Genomic DNA, 17,648 nt, shown 5'->3' with positions numbered 1-17,648 from the left:
CCATGTCTCAGAATCCTCATGGATTTCATTTAAAGAAGGTTGAATTGGAGATATCTGGTGTCTGGAAATATAAGTGCACAGCTCTGCATTTTAACATTAGTTAAGATTAGTTACCATGCTTGTGCAATCATGCAGAACAGGCAGTTTTACAAGATATAAAGTGATGGAAGTCTCCATAACAGAGGAAATAACTAAGTCCTAAAATGTGGCCTCACTTTACCAACTTTTGTACTGTATTGAGAGAGAAAAAGCTTTTTTTTACTACAGACAATAAATGACAATCAATGAATAACTGGTGTTCAATATGAAAATCAGGATTTCATACTAAGGAAAATCCTGAATGTTTCTCCAAATACATTCAGAAATAAATCCCTGGTTATTCCAATATTCACAAACAACAAATATATCCTCCCTGTGTCCAATGGAAAAATACCTATCTTATTCAACGGGCTTTGCATCAGGACTCCCAACAGGAGTACCAGCAAAAAAAGTAATGGTGCAGGTGTAGCAGCTGCCCACCCGAAAATTTTCTAGGTGCCAGACAAGGTATCACATGATAATTACTTGGTAATTAGGTAAGGGTAGCTATTGAATTCAATACATTAGTGAAAATTATTTCTTGGTTAAGAAAAACTGCTATACTTGGTTTTGACTCTTTTAAATGGGCTTTTGTATGTGACAATGTTGGAAAAACATCAGTGGTCCCATGTTCCATTTTATCATCGTTCATGTTTATTACTCCTTTTCTTTCCTCCCCGCTGTTAAAAAAAGTAAAGGATTTTTAATTCCGCCCTGTTATCACAAGACAAAGGCAACAAGATAAACCAACTCAAGTAAGGAAATGGCTAGTACCATTCTGGACTAAAGAACAACTGCTGATTTTAGACATATAAGAAAAGAAAATATTAACACAACTTTTCTGAATATTGATTTTGCAGCAGAACTCATCATATAAAGATTCAGTTTTATTAACAAGCCCCCATATACTTGACACTACTTCTACCTTGTTAGCATTCTTCAGATATTCCACAGACTCCCAAAGGCTAATCAAAGCCCTCTTGTCCATCCTTTCCATGTACATTCGAAAATGCTCTCGATAGGATGGGTTAGCCAAAATATCCTCAAACTGAAGAATCTGTAAGGAGAAATCAAGTATAAAGCCCAGAAAAGTAACTAAATGAGATTAATAGTCTAACCAATGTGATGTAAACAGTGAAAATGCAATGGCCATGCTGAATTAGTTAGCGTATTGCAGGACTTTTTAGTCTGTCTGACACAAACAAACCTGATCAACACAATCAAAATTCTCCCTTGTTGGCAACAGACATCTAACCAAGACAGTTAAACTGGTGCTGAATGTAGTTTAGCAGCAAGTGAAACATTCTGTCCTTGGCTACACTTGGGCTACGTCTACACTGGCCCCTTCTCCGGAAGAGGCATACTAATTTACAACTTTGGAATAGGGAAATCCGCGGGGGATTTAAATATCCCCTGCGGGATTTAAATAAACATGGCCGCCGCTTTTTTCCCGGCTTGGGGAAAAGCCGGAAAAGAGCGTCTAGACTGGCGCGATCCTCCGGAATAAAGCCCTTTTCCGGAGGATCTCTTATTCCTACTTCAAAGTACTTGTAAATTAGCATGCCTCTTCCGGAGAAGGGGCCAGTGTAGATGTAGCCTTGTAGTAGAGAGACAGAAAAGCAGCAATGCCTACATAAAGGGTTGGGATCTAGGCATGTTTTAGCTGGGATAATGAATAATGAATTGCTTGCATAACATTTTGCTGTATCTTTTGCCACTTGATAAGAGGCAAACAGGTACTGGTAACCATACCGTGAACAAACCAGAAAAAGAAGAATATGCTGTGTGTGTGCACCATTCCTTTCTTTCACATGGGGAAGAATCAACCCATTGTCAAAGATTTAAACTCCATTTCCATCAATTAGGAGACATGACTGATTTTTTTAAGTCTTCATATTCAAAGAAAAGCAAATGCACAGCACCTCTGGATAAAAAGTTTAAAATATTGTTTTTTCTAACAGTGAACATCTCTGGATCATGCCACCCTGTGCAGCTTTCACATTCAAAATTTACATGATATTCTGAAGTCATTGACAGTCTGGGGTATATAAGAAACAATAGACTGATCCTAACTGTGGCAACAACTTTAAACCAGTTTTATATTATTCTCTCTTTCACCATACCCAGAATAATTCCAAACAGCCTGTTTCATTAACTATACTATTAAATTAATTATCCATAGTCTGATAGTGGGAAGTTAATTGTATAATCCCTCATAGTTTAACAGGATTATGGATTATAATGAAATAATCAGAAAAAAATAATTTGGATACTGAGTACTTCATAACCAGCCCACTTTCTTAGCTTTCTTGAATTTGCCATTTAACAAGAAAACATATTAATACTTTTCATAAGCAGTGCAAAAGCAATTATCACTATGTTGGTTTATAATTCATAAGCGACTCTTTAAATACAGTAGTTAACTGAATGCTGTTCCTCATCTGCACACAGCATTTCTAAAATATTTCATTAGACAGCAATTTTTTGAGAAGCCATTTTTAAAGATGTAACAAGAGGAATAGCTAGTCTACAGGAACAATCATTTGCTCTTTTAGCCACAGCATCACACTACGTGCTCATGCTCAGCTGGTTATCTACCATGATCCCTCAAACCATTTCAGCTGCACTGCATTCCAGGATACAGTCTCCCGTTTGGTAAGTACGTAAGAACATAAAAACGGCCATACTGGGTCAGACTAAAGGTCCATCTAGCCCAGTATCCTGTCTACCGACAGTGGCCAATGCCAGATGCCCAAGAAGAAGGGATCACAACAAGTAATCCTCACGTGATCCCTCCCCTGTCACCCACCTCCAGAGAAGCAGAGGCTAGGAACACCATTCCTACGCATCCTGGCTAATAGCCATCGATGGAACAAACATTCATCAATCCGTCTAGCTTTATTTTGAACCCTATTAAAGTTCTAGCCTTCACCACATCCTCTGGCAAGGAGTTCCACAGGTTGACTGTGCGCTGAGTGAAGAAAAATTTCCTTTTGTTTGTTTTAAACCTTAAAACATTCTTTTGTTTGTTTGTTTGTTTGTTTGTTTTTAGTGTGACTACCATGGCTACGTCTACATTGGAATCCCTTTCCGGAAAAGGGATGCTAATGAGACGAGTCGGAATTGCAAATCCGTGGGAGATTTAAATATCCCCCACGGCATTTGCATTTACATGGCTGCCGCTTTTTTCTGGCTTGGGGATAAGCCAGAGAAAAGCGTCAGTCTAGACGCGATTCTCCGGAAAATAAGCCCTTTCAAGTAGGAATAAGAAATCCTCCGGAAAAGGGCTTATTTTCCGGAGAATCGCGTCTAGACTGGCGCTTTTCTCCGGCTTATCTCCAAGCCGGAAAAAAGCGGCAGCCATGTAAATGCAAATGCCGTGGGGGATATTTAAATCCCCCGCGGATTTGCAATTCCGACTCGTCTCATTAGCATCCCTTTTCCTGAAAGGGATGCCAATGTAGATGTAGCCCATCTGTCTTCCTAGTTGTGACCTCACTTGATTGAAAGCAAATGATCTTATCTTTGTGATGGAAGAAATGACCATGTTTTTTAGCTAATAATATTTAGCTCTTACGGTATCTTATATCTACAAAGCAGTTTGCAATTACTTCTTTGAAAAACTGTTCTGAGGTTGGTTAGTAAATATTATTCTCATTTTAAAGGTCAGCAAACAGAGGTAGCAAGATTGCTACTGTGATACAAAGTCATTGATGGACTGATGAGAACTGGAGTCCAGTGCTCATTCCCCTAGACCATATTTCTTATCAGTGCATTATTAACAATGAAATCTAACAACCGACTGAAAATATAAGACTGAACTGCTTTGAAGGATTTTTTTTTTTTTTTGTGGTAGGAGGCTGCAGAATGGCAAATCATGCTCTACTATGTAACATTTCTGACGAGCTTTCTTCTGACATTAAATTAGGCCCTTGGCTTGGATTATGCCCCAGAATACATAGAAGGATCTAATTATTTGCGATACTAATGGTTTACTGAATTATTTAAATAGCAGATAAAATGTACAGTATGTTGACTACAGGATATTCTAGATGGTTAACAAAAAATAATTTTTGAAAATAAAAAGTTATTTAAATTCCTCCTCTTACCACAGAAAACTGGTGGCTATTCCAATATTTAGACCTATAAAGCCCTAAACGGGTTGGGTCCAGGGTATCTGAAGGACCGTCTTCTCCCATGTGAACCTGCCTGGGGATTGAGGTCAGCTGGGGAGGCTCTGCTCAGTGTTCCCCTACTTATGGAGATAAGATTAACATCTACGTGGAACAGGGCATTCTCAGCTTTTGCTCCCAGGCTGCGGAATTCTCTTCTTTGGGATATTTGCATGGCGCCAATGCTAGCATTGTTTCAGCATCAGACTAAAGCCACCCTTTTTACTCGTGATTTTATTGGTGTTTGAGTCTGTATGTGTGTGTTCCTCTTCTCGATATTTTTAGCAGGTTTTATGTCCTTCTGGGGTCTCGTATTTTAAATTTTTATATATATTTGTAATGAGTTTAAAAAATTTTGTAAGCTGCCTCAAATATTTTAAATAGAGAGGCAGGGTCAAAATATTTAAATATATAAATAAATCTGTTTGATACCTCACTGGTTACCCAAAAGCCAACAACAGAGTTCTCTTAAAGCAACCACGCCTTAGGCTTCCACCCAGACACCCAAGTCAAATGAAATTCTACCAATCCCAAAGTATCGGGCACATTACCTCCCAGGTCAATGAGTATTTCAGATCTTACCTCAAATACACATTTACAGCCAACTCTTATTAACTAAGCTAATATTAAAAAAAGAAAAGAGTATTGGTTAAAAGAGATCAGCACACATACAGACTAAGTACAGTTCAGAGATCATGTTCATAATATAGATGCTGAGCTTTATAGTTGCAAGGAGTTCTGTAGTCCATAGGTCAGTCCTGGAGGAATTCTGAAATTTTACTATGGCTCCATATGTAACAATTGCACAATTCCCCCAAGAGTAATAGGTTATAGTCAAAGGCCTATATCTGAGTAAATCCAAGCAGGCTTGGAGATCGCAACCTGCAATTTAAAGCTTTCCCTGATAAAGCAACAGGCATATCTGAGAGAAAAAGGATCAAGTCTCAAGGGTCTTTATACAGTTTTCCAGCATCCTCTTGACCATTAAGTCCTGGGTGAATAATAGGTAATCATGGAGACTTCCAAATAGATCTACCTCCCAAGCATCACTGGTAATTAGCTATTTGAATCAGCATAAGACGATTGCCTATCATTCACCCATGATTTGCTGTATACTTTAAAGAGATGAATACAGTATAGACAACCTATAGTAGTTAGCTCTTCTGTGGGGTAGTGTTTCTATCCATAGATTACAAAGGTTTACATTTTGCAGATGGGGAAGCAGAGGCAAAGAGGGTGAATTCATTTGTTTGGGGTCTCCAACTAAGTCACTGGCACAGCTGGAACTAGAACCCCAAGGACTAGGTTCCCAGGTCAGGCCTATCTATCCACTGAACCATGTTACCTCTCCAAATTGTAATACTTTCATGGTACAATAATTTCTATAGCCATCAGTCACGATACCATATGAAATTAGGACTTTAAGCAAAAAAAAACAAAACCCCAACAAAACAAAACAAAAACTGGTAACAGTTTAAATCTTAAGAAACAAATGGTTTGCAAGAAAACACGTTAATAAAAAATAAGGTGAAAATACTGACAGAATTACATTCAGTTTTTTCATAAGGCAACAGTAAAGAAACTCTTTTAAAAAAAAGTCCAAGGTGAATAAAATTAAAATATTTTATTCATCATGCATCACAATAAATGACAAACAAGTAGATATTATGACTGACTTAAATGTTCAACGTGATTATTTTGCAGGACTGGACTGCAAAATACATAGAACACAAGAACTATGCTGCCAAGTCTCTCTGTGTTTGTACCACACTAGCCTACTGTTTTGAAGAGACAGGATATCAAAACCTGCTTAGAATTGTTCTGTGACGCATTCCTGTACATTTTTGTAGCACCCCACTGCTCACTATTAACCCTGCTTAGAGGACACACAGACAGAACTTACTCAGGCACACATACATGTATTCAAGTCATGTGCATATCCTCAAACCAGAATACAGTGAGTAAATCTAAGCTTAGTGCTATCAGCCCTAATAGTAACTAGAGTTATCAGGTGTCCGGTTTTGAACCAGACAGTCTAGTATTTGAGCTTTCTGTTCGGGATACAAACTGAGAAAATAGAAATGAGAAAATATAAATGTCCGGTATTTTCTAAATAAGATGTAATGTAGACTGTGATGTAATGTCAAGTGTGTCCAATATTTTTGTTGAAACCATCTGGCAACCCTAATAGTAACCCTTTAAGCCTTTTAAACTATACATCTGCTTGAAGGTTGGGGAGAAAACTAAACAGCAACCTTTAGCTCTGCCACATTTTGGAGCAGGGAATACATTGATTCCTACCGCGTTATTACTCAAAAGTTTTGCCAAATTCCATAATAGGATTAGAAAATATGTCTTTTCACATGGGAGCTTGAAGACAGTGGTTAAAGCAAAGCTCACAGAACTTTTTCTCCCCCCCCCAGGTGTCCGCAATCCAAGACCTGGTCAAGGTGACTTCTTAAAAGGATTAGAAAATACATTGTGATTATACAGAAGATGAGATAAATCTGAAATAATTATTTTATTGTGAACTGTTAATCCAATACACTCGTGGCCAGCCTAGTTCTATTTATAGGACTCTGTACATTTACACATTGACCTATTAATGAAAAACTGATGTACACATGTTTCAGAGGGATAGCGGACTTAGTCGGTAACTGAAAAAGCTTAAAAAATAAATAGCCTCTTGGCACCTTAGAGACTAACAAAAATGTCGATGGCATCATCATGGGCTTTTGGGGGCACAACCCACTTCATGGTAACTGTTTCCTGAACTATAACAAGTTTAAGCTTTATAGAAGAGAGCTGACAAAGAAGACTTTAGTGAAGAGAAATCTGGTTAATCTGAAGGTTTTCTGATGGGTGAATGGTATTTATAGAGTGAGGTAGGGGACTTCTGTTTTGATATTTTCCTTTTTTGGGGTAAATGCAAAAATAGCAGAACATGAATGATACTGGAAAGATGCCCCCATGATATAAGATGATCCCATGTGTAATATCCTGATTACAATAATGCCCTGTTAAAAAAAGCTAATCATAAATACCATAAATCTAGGCATGCCTTTGGGTTTTATAGCAATAGATAGATGCACCACACTGATTCACCATCAAGGATTACTGAGCATTAAGTTTTGGCTATTTTCCCCACCACTTACACTGAGGGGAAATCTAAGCAAAACACATACATTCATACTAACATATTATGAGCATATGCATCTGCCGTATTTTTTTTCTTTAGCATATACAAGAGGCACTGAGGGAGGGATGGGAGAAGAATTTTAAGTCCCTCCCTCCCTTTCTACCATCCTCACAAGTTACCTAGATATAAAGATAACTTGTGACACAAAGCATAAGGAAAGAAGACTGGAGGAGCAGAAATCACAAAGTATGGTCACTTATAACAAAGAACCTGTCACTGTGGTGGAGGGAGGCAAATTATTTTTTTTCTCTTCCACTGCAACATCCACCAAGCCATGCTCAACAGAACAGTTGTGCAGCCAGGTTGCCTTTGCCTGAGCAAACTTAAATGGTGTCTGGCTATGAGGAGCTTTCCATCCATTTTGTAGATTAACTGAAATCAGACTTCAAATGCTCAATGACCCCTGGTGCTTCACAGAACTCACTGTGGGAACCAATCAGCCAAACACTCCATACAACACTCCTTACAGATAACACAATGCAACTTCTATTCAGAGGTTAGTTTACAGATGATGTAAATAATTTCTTCAATTAACACAGAAAACAGGAACTTCAGGCTAATACACTGCTGTGCAGGCGTGACAAATTTAAAAAAGTGATCTCATGCTTATAAAGGTTGGAGATGTCAACTACAGAATACTGATTCAGCCAATAGCCAGTTTTATTAAAGATGTAATTAAAATCACATTGTTCACCTTTAAGTTCAGATCCTAGCCATAGCAATCAAATTCAGGTCCATGCAATAAAATGAAAATTAAATGCAACAGAATTTTAAAAGAAATAAAACTGGGAACCTTTAAGATTCTCTGGAGTTTCTATATTGATCTTCAAGTAAAATGCAGCTATTTTATAGCCAGCATTGCTTTTGCTACAAAGGAACTGAGCATAATTTTGGATCTTTCTTTTAATCTATACTACAAGAACCACCCTGACTTCACATCCACATTAATTCTATAACCGAAGCATTTATTAAAATTAGGAGATTACTGGAAATACACGACCTCTAAAGAGGAAGGCTGCTGAATGAGTGGCAGTGACAGGAGTATAGTTCCAAGCCATCAGTCAACTCACTCTTCATTTAAAGAATATATCATACTCCTTCAGTCGATTAGAATGTTTCGAACCTCTTCAATACACACCAGTATCATCCAAAATACATCAATAAATGTCTATTCTTGAAATACTCCATGCACCCTAATAGGAGAAAAGCAAATCTGCTGTTTCATATATGCTTGACGTATTATTCTTTAAACAATATTGTGTAGGGGAGCCTGCACCACCCTGCTTTGGCAATAAATGGTGATGCCTGCCTTGTCCAAAGTGCAGATTTCTGGTCTCTCTCAATTCTGGTGCGCCAAAGCACACAGGCAAGGCCAGAGTGTCAGGAATTGTTTTGCATAACAATCCAGATTAAGCAAGGTACATGAGACCACATCAAGAACACACAACAAGTAGCCTTGTACTGGTACTTCTGTTTCTGATAAGCAAAAGTAAAGATGTAGCCATGAAACTGTCAACTAAGCACATAATTTTAAGGGGAAAAAAACAACAAATGGTCTGGTAGCACTTTATAGACTAACAAAACATGTAGATGGCATCATGAGCTTTCGTGGGCACAGCCCACTTCTTCAGATGATCAGAGTTATTGTTGTTGTTGTTTTTCGGTGACAGACTAACTCGGCTACTCCCTGATAGTTTTAGGTAACATTTTGAGCAGGATGTATTCCAAATAGGGGCACTGGGCATTTTACGTATCCTACACAATACATAATCAATTGGTAAATATTATTAGAATGACCAACTCTCGCTTTGCTATAAAATGGGCTTAGTAAGAACAATTGATGGGATGGAATGGGGAGGATTGACCCACACGTCCTGCTCCATGTAACTAGAAGTAAATAGGCCCTTCAAAACGGCGACCCAGTGTTAGAGGGACTCTAATGTTATAATGTTCATTTATTCATAATGGTTATAGTGCAATTGTTTTGTACAGAATTTGGGTAAGGTGCACACTTAAAATGGCGGTTGTCATCAGTGACTGGAAAACAAAATGGAGTTGTGGACAGTTGAATTTTGGACTTTTCTCGCCTTAAGTGTTTGAACTTGTTACAAAATTGCACATGGCATGCTAGAATTGTGCACATGACACTCCATCTTTGCACCCGACACACATGCCAGTTTCCTGCCGAAGAAAAGATACAAGTGTCACACTTTTTGAGAGTGCGTGCACCTTTTTGTCGGTGGTCTGCAAGGTGCTTGGCACTTGTGCTTTGTCCATCACCTGTGCCGAAGGATCAGGATCCAGGGACGTGTCTCTGCACCGGTTACCTCAGCCTGTCATTGCCAACCAGGATTACACTGCTGTGGTGAAGACCCAGTAAGGACTGTAACCTGTACCACATCATTTACCATCATCATCACACCTTGGCTCCTGTGGCGAACGCGGGGGTCAAGCCAACCAGCGCGGGAACACTTGGTGTTCCTCCCCAAGGGCTAACCGCAGGCTAAGGGTTAAGGTCGCAAGCGCCGCTTTACCATCAGCATGAATTTTGTAACACATGCCCCTACCCTTATTTGTACCAGGAATCTTTCTGTCTTCTTTATCTTCCGTTTTGGGGTGGAGGTTGGGATTGTTGGTGGTTGTTTTCTATTTGTTTCATGAAAGTGTCACCTAAATTTCTACAATATATGTTGTTTAGCTTTAATCTGAACTCTTGAGTTTTCTTGTGAGGGAAAATCACCTGTGATAGATACGGTGTCAGGGGATCCTCCTTTCTGGTAACTAGAGCATTTAACATCTTTGATCAGATCCTTATCCTAAATTCTAAATTAATTCAAAAGATTTTATTCGTTACTAAGACTCTGGGGTAACGCCAGTGCATGGCGTTCCATTGTGTGGGAAGAAGAGGAACCACGATCTCCTGCCTGGTACTGTAGGTAACATATGGGTGAAGTGTAAGTGAATTAGGCTTTATTATTGTATTACAGTAGATTTTCTAGTAATTGCTTTTGCATTGCTTTGTGCTGTATTAATTGCTTTAGAATTTATAGTATTTAAGGTTTAAATTGTATAGTAATTGTTTTTAAGGCTTGTAAAACTTAAACAACTGTATTAACTGCTTAAAACTTACAATAAATAAGAAAGTGGTTAAGTAGCCTGGAGTGTCCTGGTTTCCCTTGGATCTAAAATAAATCGAACCACACGACAATACCTTAAAGGAATACCTGAATGACCAGCCTCTTTTTTAAAGAAAGGTGTGGGTCACAGGGACTAATAAGCCAATATTAATGTATTTTATTAAACAAAAAAATCCAACACAAAACAAAGAAGCCTTACCACATGCTGGATATTTCTACCTATGCCCTCAGCAGCAGCAGGGCCAATATGTAGGACAATGCTGGCTGCTTGTAAATACAAGTTTGAACTGCTGCTATTGATAAGATGGAGAGAGCAAAACGGGAAGCATCGCCAATAAAAATAGGCTTGCTCCCAGAGCTGAGCAATGCCATCTAACCCTGCTAGTGGGCATCTGATCTACAATCAAATGTTCTATGCTATTCTAGAGGGAGTGAGGAGTAGGCCTGGGAAGTGCTTTCCAAACCCTGCTCTCTGAGAAATGGGCATGAGGAGAAATTTTTGGCTTAGAATACCAAAGGCTTAGAGCTGGGCAGTTCTAATTCAGCGCTGGTCCGGCTGCCACCAGCAATATGGCAAACACCTATACATGACTGTGGCTTTCCTCTTGTCAGTAGAGTCACTGATATAAAATGAAACCGCTCACATGCATAATAGCTTGCACAAGCTAACCTACAGTTAACACCACCCAGCTGGGAACAGGGCATTGATGGTTGCATTAACAACAGAATCTCTCTGCTTCTGAAACAGATCAAGATTGGCTTAGCACATCATATAACAGGTGCTTTTCTATAAACATTTTAAAAAGGAAGGGGAAAAAAATCAAACCTGCTTCCTCTCAGACTTTACCTTTCTACTTTTCTATACTTACTATAAAATAGTACATTACCATCTTTAGTAAGAATTATTTCCAAGCAATGGAACTTTCTTCTCATGCACAATCAAGTTACATTTATTACAATGATTTTAAAAAGACATCTACTTAAAGACTAACATTTTTTTCTTTCTTATCTACATCAAAATGTAGCATTTTATTTTTAACTGCAATATTTCAATTACTGACCTCAGTCCAAAAGGCACAGAAAGTAGTGTACCCAAATTATTAGCCCTGTTATACTTTATTATCAAATTAGCCAACAGCTACAAAAATGAAAATTTCAGTTAATGCAATATTTTTCCAAAATTCACTGTACAAAGACATTGAAATTTTTTATTTAGTCAACATTCAGTTATTTCCTACAGTAACTATGGGGAAAGACCAAGGAATATTGCAGATATAGAGGTAATCTTACAAAGACCACCATTGTAAGTGTGTGTCAGTCTACTATATATGACAAGTCTGAATACTCAGCCATTTCATGAGCTGAAGAACCCTTTATGAAGTTCTATACATAGACAATACCCCAGTACCATAATTTTAACACATTACAATGTACTTTACAAGGTAACTATTGCAATAATTTCCCAACATTAAACTGAACAGAGCACAAAACAATTGCACCAACACTTGGATGATACATATTCATAATTAAAAGTGATCAGACATTAACACCTGGAAAAAGTTCACACTATGTTATACTTACCTTCTGGCTCTGATGCCCATCACTCTCATCAGATACACCATCCTCCTGCTGGTCGTAAGCTGGACCTCCTAGAAGTCTTATTCTCTTCTCACACTGCTTCTTTGCCACAGTCAACTGATTAATATACCTTTTCACATTGCGGGCCCTCAAGAGGTCAGCTTTCATTGCAGCAGTTTCTTTAGCTTTAGTATCTATGAGAAACAGCAGAGAAATGAGAAGTTGTCTTTCACAATGGAAAACTTCGGATTACAAGCTTCTGAAGTGTTGTCATTCAACATCCAGCTGGACACTGGAATAAAAATACTTGGAAGTCTGCTTCTAAAACAGACCATGCCAGTATCTACTCAGGAGACAGACTCGAATCAGATTAACCCCACTCAAATCAACAAAGTCCTGAAAGATTAGACCAAGGCTGTTTGATGGGATATTAGATTTGAGATAACATGGGGAAATATTTTTGAAATTCAACAGAATAGAGCTTGTGCATAAAACAAATACAGACATTCAGAGCACTTCAAATTTCCATACTCTCCCCACTGAATCCTCCCAATAGTTCTAAAAATGTCCAGTTAAAAACACAGATAAAAACCAACCCATGCAGCACTGAAAATTATTCCTGTGCTTTGCCTGAATGTGAACAACTCTTGCAAAATCATGGTCTTTGGGTGTGTCTAGACTACATGGCTCCGTCATCGGAGCCATGTAGATTAGGCAGGATGACAAAGGGAAATGAAGCTGTTATTTAAATAATCACCTCTTCATTTAAATAAAAATGATCACCGTGCTGTGCCGTTCAGCTGTTAGTTGGCACAGCGCGGCAGTCTAGACGGGGATCTGTCGATCCCAGAACCCTTTGTCGTCAGATCCTTTAGTTCTGGGGTCAGCAGATCCCCATCTAGACTGCCGCGCTGTGCCGACAAACAGCTGATCAGCACAGCGCGGTGGCCATTTTTATTTAAATGAAGCGGCAATTATTTAAATCGCCGCTTCATTTTCCCGTGTCGTCCTGCCTAATGTACATGGCTCCGTCGACTGAGCCATGTAGTCTAGACACACCCTTTGTTAAAAAGGTAATTCAATGCTGTTGCTCAATGACAAAACTTCTTATATCTGTGTAACAAGAGTTCTGCAGCAAGTTAACATGGCAATACAGAATTAAGCCATAGTCAGAGCATTGCTGGTTGTTCCCCTTTGTCTGAGAGATAGGGGAAAGTGCACAGTCTGCTGCATTCCTCACTCTGGCTGCGGAGTGCAGGGGGCAAAAGAGACGAGAACCTTTTGCTTCCTGACAAGGACAGGAAGGGGAAGAGCAAACAGCTTTGGTACAAATCTTGGGGGGAAGGTACAATGTCCCCCCGTCCACCCTTGTACTTGCGCGCATGCACACACACACACACACACACACACGCACACTGTTCCTTGACCAGAGCTGCACCTCACCCCCCCCCCCCAATCCTGACTCCTGCACCCTTCCAGCCCCCTGTCCTGACCCCCTCCTTAAAAACCTGAGCAATGCTGGGTAAATGTGCTAGTATAATAATATATGCATACACATATAGTGATGGTGAATGGGATTCTTTCTGGGTTAAACATACAAACATATATACATCTAAATACATGTATACCTGTGTGCATGACAGACAGATTTGGAGCTGCTCAGTAATTTGTCTAAATACTATCTGTTGGCCTGGTATTGAGGCATTTGCTGAATGACTATGATGGTTTAAAGACAGGAAGGAAAAGAATTGCTCAATACAGACATTGCTCACATACTTCATAGTTGTTAAGAAACCGACAAGAACTATTAGCTTTGATGATTTTGCCTCCACCTCAAGCCACAACTACAAAGTAGATTTTGACCGGGACAGAAAAAGGCCCAAGAATATTGAAAAGTAATGGGATTTATAAGGCCGCTGTCCTAAGGAAGCAGTTATTTAGGGGAAACTGACAGACACAGGAACCCAATGAGTAGACTCTAGGTCGCCATCACAGGATGAAAGGGCTATAGGCCAGACTGACATGCATGTAAACTATTTTAAAATCCATTCTTTAATAGTTTGTTCCTACTGCTAGGATAAACAATACTTTGGCTTTAAGAAGGTTGTCTGATCATAGTATACCACTAGTCACAGACTCCCAAAGGGAAAAAATGAACATGTTCAAACTCAACAGGATCCGCAGGATAAAAATGCTGGATACCAAAGAACTGTAGCCCAGGGCCTTGTCTAAGAATGGAAGAATTATGTAATTCCACCATGAAATAGGTCAAATGCATGAGAGGGTGCACCAGAGAGACAAGAAAAGGACAAAGGCAGCTAGCCCTGTAACTGTGTGCATGTAGAAGAGAACACACATGTACACACACACACACACACACACACACACACACACACACACACACACACAGGCAGAGAATTAATAAAAGGGACAGGGAGGAGATGGTGAGTGAGCAAGCAAGAGAACACACACTCGCACACATGGAGTAAGGACATTAATAAAAGGGGCGATGGAAAGCCTTTTGGGAGAGCATTTTTGTTTAATTGGTGTTTGTCAAAAAGTGAGCTGCAGTCATTTGAATAGTCATTATCAGAATGTTTTTGTTTTATCTAATGGCTATCAGTGGGAATGTCAAAGGATAGATTTTAATTTGGCATCTCCCAATATCTGTCAAAATTCTTTGTTCATTAAACATTTTGCAATTTGGGGGGAGCATATTGTACCTCAGGTCTTTTTCCTCTTCTCCTCCACTTCTCCCATTCTATCACATATGTATCAACTTTTAACCAAGAGATTGAAATAATAAATTAAATGCTCTGTTGGCTCATAGATGAGATTTACACCATGAAGTCACGTGGCTCATTTTGAGAGTTAATCATTCAAGCAGAAGATAAAATGAGTTATCACTAGAACTGACTATTTACATGACATCATAGATTTGCATGTAATTTGATAACACATAGTCCTTATCCACAGGAGTTCATTCATACATACATATATGATAGAATCTTCAGATGTCTTAGGTTGACTTCTTGGAATGTTTGGTTTCATAATATTAGCATAATTAGAAGACAGACGAGAATGACAGAATGAAAAAGAGTAGCAGAAAAGTGGTGGAAAGGAATGTTTTGAAGAATAAGATTGATCAGCACACTGAGGTAGGGAGAGGCAGAATGGTCTCACGAATGGGAAGTGACAAAAGGAGCATTAATATTGTCAGGAGCATTAATGTTGTCAATTCTACAGGATTATAAGTATGCTGTGTTTCTATCTGCAAAGCATGGGGGAACAGGAACTATAAGTAAAAGAAGTGGAGCTATCTGGAAAATTTTCAGAATACTTTTTCATTAGACTTTCCCAATTCATCAGAATCTAAATGTCTTGCAAAGTCCTTTTGATTTCAATGAAGCCATTTCAGAACTAAGCAAAATAAAAATAGCATATTTTATTTTATTTACACTTTCCTGTTTCATTCTGACTTGATGCTGGAAAATTCCATTTCAGTGCAAGTCTCAGAAGGGTAGCTGTGTTAATATGATTCAGTAAAAACAATGAGGAGTTCTGTGGCACCTTAAAGACTAACTGATGCATCTCTGCATGTGTATATATACACACATCTGCCAAACTGAAGTTTCCACTTCACGAATCTGATGAAATAAGCTTTCTTGGGCTAGAGCCTATCTCCAAATAAGTCTTTAAGGTGCCACAGGATTCCTCATTGTTTTTGCATTTCATTGCAGTGTGTTGTCACATGTTGTACTGTGTGTTCTTTCACTTGATGTATACGTATTAGTTCATCTTATCTATATGAATTCACAAGCTTATTAAAAATTATTAATTGACTCCAGGTGGATTTCTTCTGATACTTATCAGGTCAGGAATAAGCCCATACACACCCACAGCAGGAAAAGGAGGAGATGTGAGTATCAGTAATATAATACATATGGAGATGTGTACTATATGCAGCTGGGAGAGAGGACAGTGCAGTAGTAAAGGAAGTGGTGTTATAGTCCCTGGCTCCCATGTAGTAAAGAAAGAGTTACTATATTACGTTGTTTATTGTTAGAATAACAACACTAACAACTATTTTTGTGACTGAAAGAATTGGGGTCAGGGATATATAAACCAACCAAGAAAGAAAATTGGCTGGGAGGCCTTGAACTTTCCTCCTTTTCCCTGAGTGGAACCAAGAGAAGATTGCTCAACCAAACTGCAGCTGTGGGAACCAATGGTGTAGCCTCCGCCCACCATTTCAGGAACCTCTTCTACTGTTCTTGAGAGTAACAGCTAAGGTGCCCCTGGTCTCCACTGCCCTTTCACAGACCACAACCATCCTGAAGCTCTTCCCCCCTCACCTCCCTGAGGAGAGAAGCAAAAACTCACCTGCATACAACAGATTGCAGGCTTAGCCGCAGCCAGTCCCACATCTCTAGGAAAGACCTTGATGAGGTACTGGCACTGTGGCTAGGGAGGGGTAAGTGGAAGGATGTGAGGGAGGAATGGGGCACGAGCCCCCGATGGGGAGGACCGAGGTGGCTGAGGGCTCCTAGGGGTGAACGCTCTCCCGCAGGACGTCCTGGATCCTGACAGCCCCCTGATGGGCCCCCTGGATGGCAGCCTGCAACAAGTGCTGATGGGAACAACCCCACGAGACTCACCGGTGTGCCCAGAGGCAGCTCTGGTTCCATGTGGCCGAGTGCTGTGGTGTCCCGAGAACGGGCACTCAGGGCACTCCAAGACAGGACTGCTTTGCTGTCCCTCAAAGAGGTAGACAAGCAAGCGGGGAACCCTGAGAACTGTCTGTCCAGGGTGGGGATAGGGTCCCTTTAAGCACGGAGCTCAGTTAGCCTCAGGCAGCAGCCCCACACACTAAGTCCTAACCTGATGCCCCGCCAGCACTGGTTCCGGCCAGCCTTAACTTCGGTTCAGGGTCTACTCAGTCTGGATGCACTATTTCGAAATAGGTTGTGTGTGTAGATGCGTTATTTTGAATTAGCTTAATTCAAATTAACTATTTCGAATTAAGTTAACTTGAATTAATGCTGTAGTGTAGACATGCCCCTAGTCTATAACGTGCCACAGGACTTCTAGTTGTTTATGCATATTCAGACTAACATGGTTACCCCTCTGAAAATTAGAAATGTAGTTCTTAGCAATACATTAACTAAACCATATTCTACTGTTTAACCAATATCTGTTCCTCTTGATGGACACAACATAAAGCTAATGTGTATCTGTATTTTACTAATAGATTCTATAGCCAAAGGGGAAAAAACCAACAAAAATCTTGCTTTTCACAATGCTGCTTTGTAAACCTAGTGGATTTGTCACTGACACCACCAGCTGCAGCAGTGTTAACCCAAATAGCTTATCTGGAAGTTTCAAATACACCCAGCACTCTATTTTTTGCAAGACCCTTAGAGAGTTTAGCATTTACTGAACTTTCTTAATGCCATGCTGAAATACATAAGTGGAGAAAAACCT

At 39.5% G+C, this 17,648-nt stretch overlaps 1 protein-coding gene across 6 annotated transcripts in view; it reads right to left on the bottom strand.

Annotated features, from left to right (window-relative positions):
* SNX25 (sorting nexin 25) overlaps positions 1-17,648 on the bottom strand; it is a 134,096-nt gene that overhangs the window by 47,551 nt on the left and 68,897 nt on the right. For all 6 annotated transcript variants that reach the window (XR_012904267.1, XM_075930320.1, XM_075930319.1 and 3 more), the window contains exons 7-8: positions 12,168-12,358; positions 1,004-1,135 (exon numbers count right to left, since the gene is read on the bottom strand). Coding sequence is in view for 5 of the 6 variants with exons in the window: in XM_075930320.1 (XP_075786435.1) it covers positions 1,004-1,135; positions 12,168-12,358 (323 nt within the window). In the remaining variant the exon portion in view is untranslated. The remainder of the gene's footprint in view (positions 1-1,003; positions 1,136-12,167; positions 12,359-17,648) is intronic.

The sequence above is a fragment of the Pelodiscus sinensis genome, chromosome 5, assembly GCF_049634645.1.
Source record: "Pelodiscus sinensis isolate JC-2024 chromosome 5, ASM4963464v1, whole genome shotgun sequence".
In the NCBI taxonomy this organism is placed as follows: Eukaryota; Metazoa; Chordata; order Testudines; family Trionychidae; genus Pelodiscus; species Pelodiscus sinensis.
This window is presented reverse-complemented; position numbering and strand designations above follow the sequence as displayed.